The sequence below is a fragment of the Oncorhynchus clarkii genome, chromosome 5 (assembly GCF_045791955.1).
Source record: "Oncorhynchus clarkii lewisi isolate Uvic-CL-2024 chromosome 5, UVic_Ocla_1.0, whole genome shotgun sequence".
Taxonomy (NCBI): domain Eukaryota; kingdom Metazoa; phylum Chordata; class Actinopteri; order Salmoniformes; family Salmonidae; genus Oncorhynchus; species Oncorhynchus clarkii.
In genome coordinates, this window is record NC_092151.1 from 59904701 (window position 1) to 59923664 (window position 18964).

Consider the following 18964-nt stretch of genomic DNA (forward strand, 5'->3'; position numbering starts at 1 on the left):
TCCCATCCCACACTTGTAAGAGAGTCATTGGAAGACCCAATAGGATCACAAATCATCCCAGTCACTACACTGCTGCATGTTCAAGGCTAAGCCTGGTCTGGTGTGTAATTCCATGTTCCATGACAAGTGGTATAGGCATGCGTCTGCAAAAGTGTGTGTGTGTGTGTGTGTGTGTGAGGGAGAGAGAGAGAGAGGGAGAGAGAGAGAGAAGGGGTGCTAAAGCATGATTTCATACAAATTTCCCCAATTAGTTATATTATCTTTAGAGCCTGGCCATGCCAGCTGGCCTGAACACATTTATCTATGAAGGCTTGGGAGTGTCCGTTAATCTAATGTATAGGGAAACACCCACAATCTAAATGTAAACGATCCCAACAGAACAAAAGGAAATCTACATGATTTGTATATCAGGAGTACTGGCATTTGACCTTCCCACTCATTTTATTACCAAGTCCTTTATTCTCAAAAGTCATAACTCCATTGAAGTTGTACTCCCTAATTACAGTATGATGTGAGTTTCAGCATTTTCATGCATTGTGTGAAGACAGTATTTTACAACCAACTTACGAAACATGGTGAGGAGTGGTGAGGAGACTATTTTAGGGCAGTCCTGACAAACACTGCTTGCTGTGTTTTCTAAACCTGTTTCCTTAGACAAACACGGGGTATCCGTCAACTCTGTAGGCCCCAACATTTGGGATGTGCTCAGCTGCTTCTTCAATATACCACCCAGATGGCAAGGCCCCCAGTTAATTTGGTCCACTTCCTATCAACAGTCACAGCAATGCATAAGGATACGTCAATCACTGCCCTTGGGCTACTGCAATAAAAAGCAACGCTTTCTAAATAGAATGCGTAAACTTGTCACACAATATACATACAATATAGCAATAACATGTCATTTCAATGTGGTTTCAATGTAAATGTACTAAACTGCCTGTGATAAATGACATGGGGGGTCCACCGACTTTAAAGACATAACGATCTTATTCCATTTGATTGGAAATGTTCACAAATCACTTCCATGTGACAAAGTAATCAAAAACCACGAACTATACCAACCTTTTGGGGAGGTAAGGATGGAATTCTATACATAAACTAACCTGGCCAATAGGTTAGGTATCTTTTAACATGTTCCATAGGTTGAGGATTATTAGTAGACTAATTGCTTTCATCTAATTGACCATTTGCTTTATTAGACGTGACTTCATTACACCGGTATGAAGGAAAGTACTTGGAAAACGATGTCAGAGGTTTGTCTGAATACTTGCCCACCCTTTATAACAGTGGAGTCTTACGGGAATGTGGGTTTGTCCTGTGGTCCGTTAGTAACCCCCCTCTCTGTGTGTCTTAAAAAAGCACCTCCCCTCTTCCAATCAGGGCAATTCCCTAACTTTTCTCTTCTTCTCACAAGGCTATAGTTCAATATCCCATTCTGGAGCACATATCTCATTTCAAATTTCGACTCAGGGCTCCTCGACTTCAAGGCACTGCAACAATTGTAAGGTATTGTGCTACTATTGATTTATGACACTGGTTATCAATAATTAACTATTACGTTGCATAGGCCTAGGGGTGTTTTACCCGAGTTGATAAATGTTTTGCATGTGTTATAAAGCAAAAGTGAGGTGCATTTACTTGCTTATTGAAAAGGTGAATGGTTGAAAGGAAATATAAAAACTGTTTCGGTTAGGATTGTTTTAGGCAAGGCTGCTACATCTGTTTTACCGGTATTTTTTAGTGGCTGCTAAATTGTCATTAGCCGATTTACGAGCCGAGGTTCGTTGTACATTCTTTAGGAGTATTAATGCTGTTTTGTGATATTTCACACAAGAAAGGTGTGGTTATAGCCTACTATCAAGCATTGTTACTGTATTACTTTGCAACTTTGTTTCAAGAGATTATACCTTTTGTCGTCCACTTCGAGGTCATGTTGCCGATTTTCTCCCATTCAAAAAGTTGCTGAGAAAATGCCTTCATTATAGTGCCAAAATGTTTAGCCCGTTGGATATTGTTAATTTCACTGTTCTATGTAGTTTTTTTCTGTCGTTTTATGGAACGTTTTTTTCATAGTTAATACAAAGGTGAATAAAGTTGCATATGCATTTTAACCGAATTACGTTTTATGTGTATTTCTTGCGATGGAAACAGTTTACGGGTCATTTGACGTTTGAGTCGAGAAAGGTTGCACTGGGTTGTCACTAGTTACCACAGCCACAAAGTCAATATGTGCTTTTTGGTCTTAATTTTAAGACTAGGGTTAATCATAAGGTTAGCAGGGTAGTTAAGGTTTTGACTAAGGTTAGGGTTAGTTTTAAAACCAGATTTTAAGAAGATAAATTGTATAAATGGGCGGGAATTATGACTTTGTGGCTGTGGTAATTAGTGACCTATCCATAGGTAATTGATCAGGCATTTTTCTTTGTTCGGTCTGGCGGATTGATCGCGCCCACATTGATTCCCTCTCATAGCCGTCTGTAAATGAAGACACTAACTTTTCCCCCCACCAAGGATGTCGTTGTAGCCTATCAAATTTGTGAAAGAGGAAAAAAATCGGAATACTTTCTATGTAGACTTTCTATGTAGACTTTCTAGTAGATGACTTTCTGTATATTACAAATTGGATGACACATGATGATAATAATTGCGTAAGGAATCTAAGGAAATGTGTATAATGATTTCTTGCTACAACATTTCAACATTATATTTTATGTAAAGCAAATTCAAGTTTGTTTGTCTGTGTGTGTGCTTGCTGTGTGTGTCTGTGAGTCTGAGAGAGAGAAATAAAGAAAGGGGTGGAGGGAAGGAATGGAGAGTATTGTTACCAATAATTTATCACTCATCTACCATTACATTTGATTGGAGTCAGGGATGGAGTCTATTATTCTTCTCCTTTTCTTCCAATAACTGTCTTCCATTATTGAAGGGAAAATCTCTCCTTCCTGCTCTGTAACCCCCTGATGTGGGTTAAACTGTGGTTATATATCACTGGGGGCCCATCATTCAGTCTTAAAGCTGACTTTTAATGAGAGAACTTGAACATTTTTCTACTTAATATGTTCTAATGCAGTCAGAACAGACTTGTAAAAGTAAACGTCCAGGTAAGTTATTAGAAATTAATTTGATGTTGATGAGGAATAACTGAAGCCCTTCCAAATTTAAGAGTGAGAGGAGGGAGAAAGAGGGGTGGGGAGTTTGGGGAAAGGGGGGCACTCTAAATAAAACAGTTGACTTTTCAACAATTCACAATTAAAAATTCACAATAAAAAATACATTTCACTGTTATTTGGCACTGCAACCCGTTACTTTTTCTGCCCACTTGAAACGGCACACATTCCACTCTAAGTACCTTTCTTGTAGCCCATACTCTTGTGTTCAGATGGTTGACATGTCTGCGGGAGGCCAAAAACCCTGATGTACGTTCCTGTGTCTGCCCCCTCCAGCCCCCCACCCTGGAGTGCATACTGGGACTGGGACAGGTCCACAGATACGTGAGTGTAACTCGTCAACTAAGAGGAAGCGACATCATCCAGTAGTCTTCAGCAGCAGGGCTACGCAGAAACACACAGAGCAGCTAATGGGAGCAGGGAAGCTGGCCCGGTTGCTGCTGGGATGGGCGGCCGTTTGCTGGGCCGCGGTCCACACAGCGTATGGCCAGGCAGGAGCGGGAGATGGAGGGTACCAAGCCAGCCGCTTCACGGGGAAGGTGGACGAGAGGGAGGTGCAGAGGGTTCGCCGGAGAGGCCAGGAGACACTCAGAGGGTAAGGAGTTTAGTTTCTGGAGTTCTCTGTTTGCTGAGTTTTGTTTAGGCAGGAACTGCAAATTCTTTATGTTGATTGACACAAAGAGCATTTGGGTGGTTGTCTGTCTTTGAGTTCAACCATACTGCTCCACTGAAACATGGTAATATAATTAGGTTTAGAATGTGGACAGTTGGACAATTAGTTTATGGCTAGCTTTCCCCATTGAGCTGTCTTGGCAACTCTTTCCTCCACTGCTGTGCTTCCTGGGCTAAGGCCAACATAGCCTTACTACAGCCAAATAATGCTGAATACATCATTGTTCTCCCAAAGACAGCACATGTTCGAAGCTAAAAGGTTGCTTGCAACATTGAGAGATACTTGAGTATTTACAGCAAAATGGCATTTTCATGTCAGAGTCTAGGGAAAGGGGTTGGGTCATTCATGAAGGTTTGTCGAGTGAACGCAATGACCCAAATCTAGGCAAGTAGGCATTCTGTTAGGCGTATTAGCTGGAGAACACAGCTGAAGACTGCAGGGGAAAGTTTATTAGCAAGACTGTTTTGAGCGAATCACTCGTAGTGGGGGTAAATGGGCAGTCAATTGGGAAATCACAAACGGGGGTGGTGTTCGAGTGTTTCAGTGGGGTGGATTATAGAAACCACAGAACCCTCCCTTCTTCTCCATCATCATCCCTACCGTCTCCCCTCAACCCCCCCCCCCCCCCCCCTCCCCAATCTCCCCAGGGACTGGGTGGGATGTCTGTCAATGGAGGACGGCAAGCTTTTACTGTACGTTTCCTCCTTTTGGAAAAACAAAGGATGTTTTGTTGGGACGATTCTCAAATGTTTGCATCAGTTATTCCAATCAGTCTCTCATCTGTCCCTGCTTATGGCTCCCCTGCGCCCCAACGCGGGGAAGGGAGTATTCAGATCGTTCTGGGGGCCACGACAAGGGACATTTGTTTCACTTTCGCAGGTGACAAAACAACAGAACTCATGGCAGAGCGAAAAGGAGTGAAAGGGAGAGGGAAAGAGAGAGAGAGAGAGCTAAGCCATCATGGAATGAAATAGTATAACATTACAGTGCAGGACCTGGGTAGGGTAACGCACACATAGGACTGACTTGCTGTTTTCTTAAATGTTCAGTAATGATTCACGCTGCACAGAACAAACAGACGTGTCTGCGTTGTCAGTCAGTGTGATTAATTTGGTAGCCATTGGACCTCTCTGCTGGACGTAAATGGATCCCCTGTATATCTGAGAGCCAAACAAGTCTCAATGGAGCCATTTTGTCTGTGAACCAGCTAGGCACAAGGCCACTTCAGGCCTGACCTGTGTCACATTCACTCTGTGGTTGACTACACATGTAGCTCTGGTCTGGCAATCTTATCCTCTGATCTACTCAGTGAAGCAGAACTGTGTTGCATGGTGTCAAGATTAGATTAGATATGAAATAATATTGCAGCGAATGCAACAGTTGCATAAACTCGTGCTGTTCGCATTAAACGATTGCCTTAGTTTTCATGGCGAGTAACATACCCAGTGGACTTTTCCCATCATTTTGTTCAACTCCACCATTGTTTATAGAGTAAAGTATTTGCACCCAACATATACAAATTATCCATGGTCCCCTCCCCACACAACATAATGACATGACATTGGAAAGTCTTCCATTACACATTCTGTACAGCATCAGATTCTCTCTGGGAGAGAGGTTATGTTAATGGTGGTCATTACACATTCTGTACAGCATCAGATTCTCTCTGGGAGAGAGATTATGTTAATGGTGGTCATTACACATTCTGTACAGCATCAGTTAATGGTGGTCATTACACATTCTGTACAGCATCAGATTCTCTCTGGGAGAGAGGTTATGTTAATGGTGGTCATTACACATTCTGTACAGCATCAGATTCTCTCTGGGAGAGAGATTATGTTAATGGTGGTCATTACACATTCTGTACAGCATCAGATTCTCTCTGGGAGAGAGATTATGTTAATGGTGGTCATTACACATTCTGTACAGCATCAGATTCTCTCTGGGAGAGAGATTATGTTAATGGTGGTCATTACACATTCTGTACAGCATCAGATTCTCTCTGGGAGAGAGATTATGTTAATGGTGGTCATTACACATTCTGTACAGCATCAGATTCTCTCTGGGAGAGAGATTATGTTAATGGTGGTCATTACACATTCTGTACAGCATCAGATTCTCTCTGGGAGAGAGATTATGTTAATGGTGGTCATTACACATTCTGTACAGCATCAGATTCTCTCTGGGAGAGAGATTATGTTAATGGTGGTCATTACACATTCTGTACAGCATCAGATTCTCTCTGGGAGAGAGATTATGTTAATGGTGGTCATTACACTTTGTTGTGTGAACACATATCAGGGTTTCAGACTCTACTGTTGCTGGTTTGTTGTTGGACTGGCTGATGTTGAGTGTGTCTGATTTATTGACTTCCTAGGCAGAGTGCAATTTGACGTCTACACATGGGTGGAATCTGATAATAGCATGGGCCCGGGTCCTGGGACCTCCTCAATTACCTTGAAACTATACTGTACAACCTGGGAGGCTCTGTAAAGTGGTGGGCTCTAGGTTGAGAGAGAGGGACGGGAGAGAGGGAGAGAGATGTGGGGCGAAGAAAAGTAAAATAAATAGTGAGTTTGTGGCTCATAACCAGCCATGCCAGAAAGAACGAACGAACGAAACAGCCTTTCAGGCAGGCTAATAAGGTCTCCTGCATGTGAAGAGGGAGGAAAGAGGTCCAGACTGGGACTTCTAGGCAGCCAAAACTCTGCTCAGGGGAGATGCTTTGGACGTTCACTCACTTGGTAGTCTTTCTCAAAGTAGAGAAGTGCATTCAGCCACCCAGGTTCCTTCCAAGGTAAATTGGATGGAGTACTTGCTCTCCCCAGAGGATTCCCCGGTACATGCCTAACTAACCCATAAGAAAATAATTCCTATATTCTAGAATGTTCCGGTCGTTCTCTCCAATAAAGCTTTAGATACATCAGCTGGTATTTTGAAGAGGGGAAGAGGAAGGAAGGGCAAGCTCGCTAAGTCTGAGAGGAACATTTGGAATGTATGAAGGATGACCCATTTTGTTTTTTATGCATTAGAGTTCCTTTCATTTTTTATGTGTCTGCATTTTATGCATACATTCAGGCTAGACCTAAAAGACAGAACCTCCATTTCAGGGGGTACATGTGGCATGTGGTCGAGCTAATGTGGTTTAGATTTTCTGTCATCCTTGAAGAAAGAGGCAAAACAAGAAATCTATCCGCTCCATCTGCCCTAGGACACAATGTATGTATGGTTTTTTTGTTTATGGAGTTGACGGGAGGGATTCAAGTTTCGCAACAACTCTGCCTATCGTTATAGTTTATCACATACATCGTAAGTTTGGCCATAATTCACATGGGCCTCATAAAAAAACTAAGAAAAAACTTGGACAATACACTTGATGGTTATTCTTACGGAGAACAATTATGCCCATTCGGACTTTGCTTGGCCCATGCAGACCGCCCTCCCTCGTCCTGCTCCCTCTAAACCCACTAACCCAGAGAGTGAGAGGTATATACAGTACCAGTCAAAAGTTTGGACACACCTACTCATTCTGGGGTTTTTCTTTATTTGGCCTATTTTCTACATTGTAGAATAATAGTGAAGACATCAAAACGATTAAATAACATATATGGAATCACGTAGTAACAAAAAACGTGTTAAACGAATCAAAATATATTGGATATTTGAGATTCTTCAACGTAGCCACCCAACTTTTCACACTCTTGGCATTCTCTCAACCAGCTTAATGAGGTAGTCACCTGGAATGCATTTCAATTAACAGGTGCCTTGTTAAAAGTGAATACAGAAGATAGTTCTATTTGGTAAAAGACCAAATCCATATTATGGTAAGAACATCTCAAATAAGCAAAGAGAAGCGACAGTCCATCATTACTTTTAAGACATTAAGATCAGTCAATATGGAAAATTTCAAGAACTTTGAAAGATTCTTCAAGTGCAGTCGCAAAAACCATCAAGCACTGTGATGAAACTGGCTCTCATGAGGACTGCCACAAGAAAGGAAGACCCAGAGTTACCTGTGCTGCTGATGACAAGTTCATTAGAGTTACCAGCCTCAGAAATCGGCAATTAACTGCACCTCAGATTGCAGCCCAAATAAATGCTTCACAGAGTTCAAGTAACAGATACATCTCAACATTAACTGTTCAGAGAAGACAGGCCTTCATGGTCAAATTGCTGCAAAGAAACCACTACTAAAGGACACCAATAATAAGAAGAGACTTGCTTGGGCCAAGAAACACGAGCAATGGACATTAGACCGGTGGAATTCTGTCCTTTGGTCTGACGAGTCCAAATTTGTCCAATTGCTGTGTCTTTGTGAGTCGCAGAGTAGGTGAACGGATGGTCTCCGCATGTGTGGTCCCAACGTGAAGCATGGAGGAGGAGGTGTGATGGTGTGGGGTGCTTTGCTGCTGACACTGTCTGTGATTTATTTAGAATTCAAGGCACCCTTAACCAGCATGGATACCACAGCATTCTGCAGCGATACGCCATCCCATCTGGTTTTCGCTTAGTGAGACTATCATTTGTTTTTCAACAGGACAATGACCCAAAACACACCTCCAAGCTGTGTAAGGGCTATTTGACCAAGAAGGAGATTGACGGAGTGCTGCATCAGATGACCTGGCCCCAACAATCACCCGACCTCAACCCAATTGAGATGGTTTGGGATGAGTTGGACCGCAGAGTGAAGGAAAAGCAGCCAACAAGTGCTCAGCATATGTCGGAACTAATTCAAGACTGTTGGAAAAGCATTCCAGGTGACTCCCTCATGAAGCTGGTTGAGAGAATGCCAAGAGTGTTCAAAGCTGTCATGAAAGCAAAGGGTGGCTACTTTGAAGAATCTCAAATATAAAATATATTTAGATTTGTTTAACACTTGTTTGGATACTACATGATTCCATATGTATTATTTCATAGTTTTGATTTCTTCACTATTATTCTACAATGTCGAAAATAGTAATAAAAAGAAAGAAAGAAAAACACTTGAATGAATAGGTGGGTACAAACATTTGACTGCTACTGTATCTCAGCCCCCTTTTACACCAGTACAGTATGAGCTCAGGGTTCAAATTAGTCAAGTGAGAGAATCAGGCCATCTTTAGATAAGAAAAAAACGTTCTCAGGCGTTTTTAGAATTAACACTAAAGCAGGCCAAACAACTTCCCAGAGTTATGAAGATGAACTCAGTGAATCCTATCAGCTCCAGATCTAACAAAGAAGCAAGTCCAAATATCTTAGGTCAGAAAAGGGTAGCAATCTACCGACAGGGTCAAATGCCGGTGAGCTGACCTCTGACCTTTAGAAGGGTTTGTAGCCCCCATCCCCCTTTTCCCAGTTGGATTACCTCCTCCAACTGACCTAAAGTTGTCCTGGCCTGAAATCCAGTCTGTGGTCTTTACAGCCCCCCATCGGCCCAGCTAATTTCCCACTAGTCCCAGCATGGCCCCTTCTGTGCCTCTGAACTGTCTGGCTCTGACCTTCTGTTCCCCTGGAATCCTCCATGTGAAGAGCCTCTGGCACTCTGTCTCATAACTGTTGAGTTTGCACTTTCTAGCCAGGAGCCTGTGGCCCCCAGAAGGCCTCTAGATTATATGTTGGTCTGTAAGATCAAAGGACTGAGAAAAAGTCTGAAGATCTGGTCCGTTTGAGGTTCTGTCGTGTCTTTCACCATCTTACACTATTAAACAAGAGGGAACGTCCTAGAGAACACAGACGCAATGAAATGTTTCTTCTAAAAAGCCTTTGAGCTCTAAGCCTTTGGAAAACACCAGGGTAAAGGTATTTTCCTAACAGTTGGGCTCTGAAAGTATTTCACTAGGGTTATACCAAGTCCCATTTGACCTCATTGACAGCAACTTTTCCAGTTCCATACCATCGCTGCTGTATCGGAAATCTAGAACAATCTCTCAATCTAAACCAAGGGTTTTTTAGGTCACAATAGAATGTGCTTTTGTTTTGGGGGTTTAATAGTTCTCCTGGCTACTGTGCTGTGTGCAGTCATCTTTGTTTTATTACTATTAATGAATTATAATGAGAGTGCTATGGACCAAGAGGCTACATCAAAGACTTCAGCCAGCTAATCCTCTTTAAATTGAGTGCTGAAAACAGCATGACGTTTCAATATTGAGGCAAATCCCAAGGGCTGAACTTCTCTGTACTCTCCTCCTGTAAGGAGGCCGGGGTTAGCCTGAAGGAGAGCGCAGGAACAACAAACCCAGCCAAACCGATATGTGTGGGATTACTGGGTTGACCCTGGTTTGGCTGGGCCATGTTGTCAATTGGCATATCCAGGTTTAAATGAGCGGAGGAATTGCTAACCTGTGTAGAGAGATGATTGACTGTGGCATGCAAGCAGTTTTGCCGCATTAATTGTTGGAATGTTGCACTCTTGCGCTGTTCGTGTATGTCAAAACAGCATTTTTCAAGCCCCCTCAAGATTTGTGTAGGCCTATGACCCAGAAGTGCAGCCCCTCATGGGTTCGCCTCTGGTTGCTAGTGTTGCCCCTTTCTCTGTTTCCATATCTGCTGCTCTGTTTTCTGCTCCCTCCTCCTCCTCCATCTCCTTAACATAAACCTGTTTTCCTTTACCTCCTACTGATCCCTCGTCCCCGTCCCTAAATTCTGTATTTTCTTACCTCCTAACCTTTATTTCATTACATCTCTCCTTTCCCCTCCTTTCCTCTTCAATCTCTCTCTCTTTCTATCTCTATCTCTTTTTTTTCTCTGCCTCACTCTTTCTCCCTTACCCTTTCCATTCCCCCTTCTATTTTCTTGCTCTCTCTCCCTCCCTCGCTCTCTCTTTCTCCCACCCTCCCTCATTTTCTGTGTTTGTGCCATCTGGTAATGCTGTTGGAGGTGTGCTCTCCTTTCTGTTGTCCTAACGATCCAAACTACAGCTGCTCTAGTCTGTTCCCAGGTGACTGACAGACACCGGTTAATGTCTAGAAAGGAAGAGGAGGCGGACAATCATCTTGTGTTGCATGAAGGAAAAGTAGATGTTCCCTTAGTTATGGATGCATCTAGAACAGCCCTAATCCACCTTTTTGCTGAGATTCAGTTTACTATAGCTCTCTGTGAATTCCACCCCCTGGTTATAATATTGTCCTACAGTGTTGGATGAATTCCAAAGGAAAATGCACTGTATACACTACAGTGTTGCCCTTTCATTCGACTCTCTGACAAGAGGAATACCTATGTGAGAATGCTGTTCATCGACTACAGCTCGGCATTCAACACCATAGTACCCTCCAAGCTCGTCATCAAGCTCGAGACCCTGGGTCTCGACCCCGCCCTGTGCAACTGGGTACTGGACTTCCTGACGGGCCGCCCCCAGGTGGTGAGGGTAGGCAACAACATCTCCTCCCCGCTGATCCTCAACACTGGGGCCCCACAAGGGTGCGTTCTGAGCCCTCTCCTGTACTCCCTGTTCACCCACGACTGCGTGGCCACGCACGCCTCCAACTCAATCATCAAGTTTGCGGACGACACAACAGTGGTAGGCTTGATTACCAACAACGACGAGACGGCCTACAGGGAGGAGGTGAGGGCAAAACTAAGGAGATGATTGTGGACTTCAGGAAACAGCAGAGGGAACACCCCCCTATCCACATCGATGGAACAGTAGTGGAGAGGGTAGCAAGTTTGAAGTTCCTCGGCATACACATCACAGACAAACTGAATTGGTCCACTCACACAGACAGCATCGTGAAGAAGGCGCAGCAGCGCCTCTTCAACCTCAGGAGGCTGAAGAAATTCGGCTTGTCACCAAAAGCACTCACAAACTTCTACAGATGCACAATCGAGAGCATCCTGGCGGGCTGTATCACCGCCTGGTATGGCAACTGCACCGCCCTCAACCGTAAGGCTCTCCAGAGGGTAGTGAGGTCTGCACAACGCATCACCGGAGGCAAACTACCTGCCCTCCAGGACACCTACACCACCCGATGTCACAGGAAGGCCATAAAGATCATCAAGGACATCAACCACCCGAGCCACTGCCTGTTCACCCCGCTATCATCCAGAAGGCGAGGTCAGTACAGGTGCATCAAAGCTGGGACCGAGAGACTGAAAAACAGCTTCTATCTCAAGGCCATCAGACTGTTAAACAGCCACCACTAACACTGAGTGGCTGCTGCCAACACACTGACACTGACTCAACTCCAGCCACTTTAATAATGGGAATTGATGGGAAATGATGTAAATATATCACTAGCCACTTTAAACAATGCTACCTTATATAATGTTACTTACCCTACATTATTCATCTCATATGCATACGTATAAACTGTACTCTATATCATCGACTGTATCCTTATGTAATACATGTATCACTAGCCACTTTAAACTATGCCACTTTGTTTACATACTCATCTCATTTGTACATACTGTACTCGATACCATCTACTGTATCTTGCCTATGCTGCTCTGTACCATCACTCATTCATATATCCTTATGTACATATTCTTTATCCCCTTACACTGTGTACAAGACAGTAGTTTTGGAATTGTTAGTTAGATTACTTGTTATTACTGCATTGTCGGAACTAGAAGCACAAGCATTTCGCTACACTCGCATTAACATCTGCTAACCATGTGTATGTGACAAATAACATTTGATTTGATTTGATTTGACTGAGGTCTGAGTCACTACCTCCGTAAGGTAGTTAGAGTACTTGAGGCCAGGTCCGTTATGTGTGGATGTGATTGGAATGGTCCCTCAGGGGGATGTTGTAGCTAATCTGGAAGACCAGTCAGTCGCTCCCTGAGCTGTTTGATGACTCGTATATGTGTCAGTGATCAGGGCAGCTTCCTGTCCAGTCACTTTTTTTTTAAGCCTCCCGATCAATCAGCAGGCAGAACCTGGACTCCAGGAGGTGCAGGACTTTAGCCAGAAGAGCAGGGACCAGGGAGGCTTAGAGAAAGGGGTTTATATATATCTGCTGTTTCTTGGGAAGTTTACATTGAGTATGTCTAAAAACAAACTGGTATTTTCGTGTCAGCCATACAAGAAATGCCTACCGTCAACGTTGGAGCTGTTTAGAATGAAAGCAAAAGTCGCCAGGGTCTGTGAGCGCTTGAAAAATAACTCATGCCCATGTGTGTTTGTTGAAGGATTTTCTTAAATTATATTGGGGCTCTGTTGAGTACTGAGTTTGTTTTCCCTGTCTTGCAGGCCCAATGTGTGTGGCTCTCGCTTCCACTCCTACTGTTGCCCTGGCTGGAAGACTCTGCCTGGAGGGAACCAGTGTATTGTCCGTAAGTACCGAGACATTATGGTCACAATACCTATAAACTGAAAGTCAGGTTGCCTCTGCACTGGTAGTCTATAAAACCCCTGTATGAATCAAATGAATCATATCAAATAGAACTTATCAGAAAGTGTTTAACCTGTCTAGGACTGGGGTTCCGCTACATACAAGTATTAGACACCATTTTAAAGATAAAATTATCATTAATCCAACCACCGTGACCGATTTCAAAAAAGCTTTTCGGCGAAAGCAGAACATATCATTATGTTAGGTCTGCAACTAGTCACAGAAGGCATACAGCGATTTTCCAACCAAAGAGAGGACTCACAAAAAGCAGAAATTGATAAAATTGATCACTAACCTTTGATATTCTTCATCAGATGACACTCCTGGGACAACATGTTACACAATACATGTATGTTTTGTTCGATCAAGTTCATATTTATATCCAAAAACCTCAGTTTACATTTGGCTTTGCCTCCAAAACATCCCGTGAATTTGCACAGAGCCACATCAAATCACAGAAATACTCATAATAAAAATTTATAAAAGATACAAGTGTTATTCACAGATTTAAAGATATACTTCTCCTTAATGCAACCGCTGTCAGATTTTTTAAAAACTTTGCGGAAAAAGCAAACCATGCAAAGTCTGAGTACGGCGCTCAGAGACCAACACAATCCAAGAAGATATCCGCCAGTCAGAAATAGCATTATAAATATTCACTTACCTTTGATGATCTTCATCAGAATGCACTCCCAGGAATCCCAGTTCCACAATATATGTTTGATTTGTTCCATAAAGTCCATCATTTCTGTCCAAATTCCTCCTTGTTGTTCGCGCGTTCAGTACACAATCTAAACTCACGACGCGCGGGCAGGTCCAGGCAAAAGTTCAGACGAAAAGTCATAGTACAGTCCGTAGAAACATGTCAAACGAAGTATAGAATCAATCTTTAGGATGTTTTTAACATAAATCTTCAATAATGTCACAACCGGAAAATTCCTTTATCTGTAGAAAAGCACTGGAACAGAGCTCGCTCTCACGTGAACGAGCGTCACGAGCTCAAAGCATTCTGCCAGACCTCTGACTCATTCCCCTCTCATTCGGGCCCACTTCACAGTAGAAGCATCAGACAAGGTTCTAACGACTGTTGACATATAGTGGAAGCCTTAGGAAGTGCAACATGACCCATATCCCACTGTATCTTCAATAGGGAATGAGTTGAAAAACGACCAACCTCAGATTTCCCACTTCCTGGTTGGATTTTTGTCTCGGGTTTTTGCCTGCCATATGAGTTCTGTTATACTCACAGACATCATTCAAATAGTTTTAGAAACTTCAGAGTGTTTTCTATCCAAATCTGCATATATTAGCAACTGGGACTGAGTAGCAAGCAGTTTACTCTGGGCACGCTTTTCATCCAAACGTGAAAATATTGCCCCCTATCCATAACAAGTTAACATAAATCTGTGTGCAAAGAGTAGGCCAAGAGGAGAGCTCAGTCTATCCTTTTTTGGCTGGCTAGGCCAAAGTTAATCTAGAAATACATTTGACTTCTCTTCTATCTCTCCTCCCAGCGATCTGCCGTAACTCGTGCGGTGATGGCTTCTGTTCCAGACCCAACATGTGCACCTGCGGCAGTGGCCAGCTCTCCCCCAGCTGTGGGGCCGGAGCCGGAGCCGGAGCCGGAAGTGAGTCCTAACACCCAGCACCCTACATCCCCGAACCCCACTCCCAGCAACCACCCAAATACACCCCAAACACCACCCAATACAACCTAACACACACAATGGACCACCACAGCTATAGACACTCTACAGATCAGACATCCATGTTGGCACCACCAAATGTTCCATAACAATATCCCACTGGACACAGACGACAATTCAACGTCATTTCATTAAAGTGACGTGGAAACAACGTTGATTCAACCAGTGTGTGCCCAGTGGGACTGTTCCCATTTGCCTAGTTAACTCTGTATATCCATGGCTTTGCCTGTCTGGCCAGACCTCCCCCCAGAGGGCTATAACATGTCAGGGTAATGCTGCCTCAGAGACAGCGTGGCCTGGTTGACAGCCTCCAGCCGCTCCAGACTCAGCCTCCAGGTCAAAGGGTTTGGGAGGATTAATGCACATGCCTGGGGCTCCTAGCCTAGCCCACTAGGAACAGTTTTACAGCACTTACTGAGTGTGTGTAGCATGCTCACCTGCTTGGCTGGGCGGGGGCTGACTCGTCAATCACGCCTAGCCCTTTCAGGCCCCCGTACACACACACTGAGTACTGAGTGTGGGCCGGCCCATCTGGCCCTGAGGTGTGAAACAGGATCTACTCCACAGTCCACACACACTGGTCGAACGCCCCAGAGAGGCCAGACGCCAGCTTTATGTGCTGGGAAAACAGTTCCCAAAACCGGGATCTGAGCAGCTAACGTCCCCCCATAGGCTGAACGTTGGAGACAGGCCTAGTGATGGGAAACGGTATGAAACAGTATGAAATCATTTCCCTTAGCGAGAGAGAGAGAGAGAGGAGCTGGAGGCAGGAGCTTCCCATAGAGCTGTAGCGAACTGATTGTCACACTCACCGCTACTGCTCTCTTACAGGGGATTTATGGCCTTTTTACACACCTACCTTACAGTATTGGGATTTTCCAGGTCTGGTGTTTGTTTTGTCCCGTTTTTTCTATTCTAAACTAATCATTGTATTGTTCCGTTTCAACCTTCTTGGCAAACGGGCCAGAAATGTTGTAGTTCAACACTGAGTTGTGTCTATCATTAAAGACCGTTCTCTCTTTCTGGCCTTCTGGAAGATGTAATGGGGTCAAGGGTCACGCAGGTTAGTAACTGCCAAGATTAAACATGGCATAAATACACCCATCAGCCAGCTCTGGGAAATGACTCTGACAAAGCGGTTGCACCTTTCATACAGGTTTCATTCATACAGGTCAGCGGTCTAGTGCCGGGGAGTTTCTGTCCAACAAAGCTATGTTTGATCCATCCTATAACGACCAGTAGACGCATTAAAACCTGGTCTGTCTAGATCAATCCTCCATATGTTCTGATACTGTAGGTTGAGCTGGGATTTCACTGGGGGTGTTCAGTTTTCACATGGTTCTCAGTGCATGAATTTAGTTGGACCACAGAAAGCTTTAGACACCTACTACAGTAATTTGCAGGCCTTTTTAAAGGTCCAATTTTTGTATCTCAATATCGAATCATTTCTGGGTAACAATTAAGTACCTTACTGTCATATTTTTTTTTTTTGGGAAAATGGTCAAAAATGTACAAAATGTGTTTCTTAGCAGAAGCTATTTCTCAAGCAATAATTTTGCTAGGATTTCCGTGGGAGTGGTCTATAGTGTGTGGCCTAATTGGAGGAGCCTAATGGGAGGGATTTGTAACCAGAAAACAAGCTGTTATTGGCATAGAAGAGGAAAAATCTCTTTGTTAGTGGTCTATTAACTTATACATTCTGGTGATGTCATCAGGCAGTCCAAAGCCCCACCCATGCAAAACAGGCAGAAATTTCAGGCAGACTTTTCAAACAGCTCTTACACTGAAAGGACATTATCATAACTCACAATTTAACAGTATTATTCCAACCTCATAGTGTGGAAATATGTATAAAACACAGCAAATCACGTTTTTGAATGCATTTCCCCTTTAAGTGAGATGCAATACTGCTTTGGGTGACTCTACAGACTAATGTACTGCAGTTGACAAGCTTAAAACTAAATGGAGACCTGTTTTGAAGTACTGTCAATTTCCCTTCCCTTAATTACACCCGGTCTCTTGAAATGTAGTCATTGGTCAGGTTATTGATAGCACTTTTATGTCTCAGAGGCCACATCTGGAATGTAGAGGTCGGAACAACTTGGAAGAAATCAGCAGCATGTTTTTGGTCAAGCTCTTTATAAACTCAGAAAGACCCTGTCTTTCAAAGATAATTTGTAAAAATCCAAATAACTTCACAGATCTTCATTGTAAAGGGTTCAAACACTGTTTCCCATGCTTGTTCAATGAACCATAAACAATTAATGATCATGCACCTGTTAAACGGTCATTAAGACACTAACAGCTTACAGACGGTAGGCAATTAAGGTCACAGTTATGAAAACTTAGGACACTAAAGAGGCCTTTATACTGACTCTGAAAAACACCAAAAGAAAGATGCCCAGGGTCCCTGTTCTTCTGCGTGAATGTGCCTTAGGGATGCTGCAAGGAGGCATGAGGACTGCAGATCAGGCCAGGGCAATAAATTGCAATGTCCATACTGTGAGATGCCTAAGACAGCGCTACAGGGAGACAGGACGGACAGCTGATCATCTTCGCAGTGGCAGACCACGTGTAATAACACCTGCACAGGATCGGTACATCCGAACATCACACCTGCAGGTACAGGATGGCAACAACTGCCCGAGTTACACCAGGAACGCACAATCCCTCCATCAGTGCTCAGAGTGTCCGCAATAGGCTGAGAGAGGCTGGACTGAGGGCTTGTAGGCCTGTTGTAAGGCAGGTTCTCACCAGACATCACCGGCAACAACGTTGCCTATGGGCACAAACCCACAGTTGCTGGACCAGACAGGACTGGCAAAAAGTGCTCTTCACTGACAAGTCACGGTTTTGTCTCACCAGGGGTGATGGTCGGATTCTTGTTTATCGTCGAAGGAATGAGCATTACACCAAGACCTGTACTCTGGAGCAGGATTGATTTGGAGGTGGAGGGTCCGTCATGGTCTGGGGCGGTGTGTCACAGCATCACCGGACTGAGCTTGTTGTCATTGCAGGCAATCTCAACGTTGTGCGTTACAGGGAAGACATCTTCCTCCCTCATGTGGTACCCTTCCTGCAGGCTCATCCTGACATGACCCTCCAGCATGGCAATGCCACCAGCCATACTGCTCGTTCTGTGCATGAATGTCAGTGTTCTGCCATGGCCAGCGAAGAGCCCGGATCTTAATCCCATTGAGCATGTCTGGGACCTGTTGGATCGGAGGGTGAGGGCTAGGGCCATTCCCCCCCAGAAATGTCCAGGAACTTGCAGGTGCCTTGGTGGAAGAGTGGGGTAACATCTCACAGCAAGAACTGGCAAATCTGGTGCAGTCCATGAGGAGGAGATGCACTGCAGTACTTAATGCACTGTTACTCCACTCTTAATGCACTGTTACCCCACTCTTAATGCACTGTTACTGTTGATTTTGACCCCCCCCCCCCCCCTTTGTTCAGGGACACATTATTCAATTTCTGTGGAACTTGTTCAGTTTATGTCTCAGTTGTTGAATCTTGTTATGCTCATACAAATATTGACACATGTTAAGTTTGCTGAAAATTAACTCAGTTGACAGTGAGGGGACGTTTCTTTTTTTGCTGAGTTTATCCACGTACTATAGTTATATGGCTGTGTGTTCATGTCCAGGCATCGCATTTTTTGATCCTTTATTTATTAAGGAAATCCTATTGAGATTACCCATCTCGTATTCAAGGGAGAGCTGTTGCTTTTCGTTATTTTTATGTGCATTTATTTAACCTTTATTTAACTAGGCGAGTCAGTTAAGAACAAATTCTTTTTACAATAAAGGCCTCCTGCGGGGTTGGGGGCTGGGATTAAAAATAAATCTAAATGAAATAAAAATATAGGACAAAACACACATCACGACAAGAGAAACAACACAACAGTACATAAAGGGAGCACTTTGTTTCGACATGGTTCCGGACAAATCAATTAATGTAGGCAATATAAAGGACTATTGACCAATAGATCTGCTTTGCTGTGTCCAGGATCAGTCCAGTCATCTCAGACCTCTTCCCATAACTATAATTACCCTCTAATGTCCGTGAACGCTACCTCAGAGTCCCTCGGAAACAGCTGTCAAC

General features: G+C 43.7%; 1 protein-coding gene across 2 annotated transcripts in view; it reads left to right on the forward strand.

Annotated features, from left to right (window-relative positions):
* Positions 1–1399: 1399 nt before the first annotated feature.
* The window catches only part of LOC139409129 (fibrillin-2-like), a 92601-nt gene continuing 75036 nt past the window's right edge, over positions 1400–18964 (forward strand). The window contains exons 1-4 of one of the 2 annotated variants that reach the window (XM_071153870.1): positions 1400–1501; positions 3444–3762; positions 13013–13095; positions 14669–14782. In XM_071153870.1, coding sequence (XP_071009971.1) covers positions 3578–3762; positions 13013–13095; positions 14669–14782 — 382 coding nt within the window. In that variant the 5' untranslated portion in view covers positions 1400–1501; positions 3444–3577. Of the gene's footprint in view, positions 1507–3443; positions 3763–13012; positions 13096–14668; positions 14783–18964 lie in introns of both variants that reach the window. The other variant, XM_071153871.1, reaches the window with a different exon arrangement.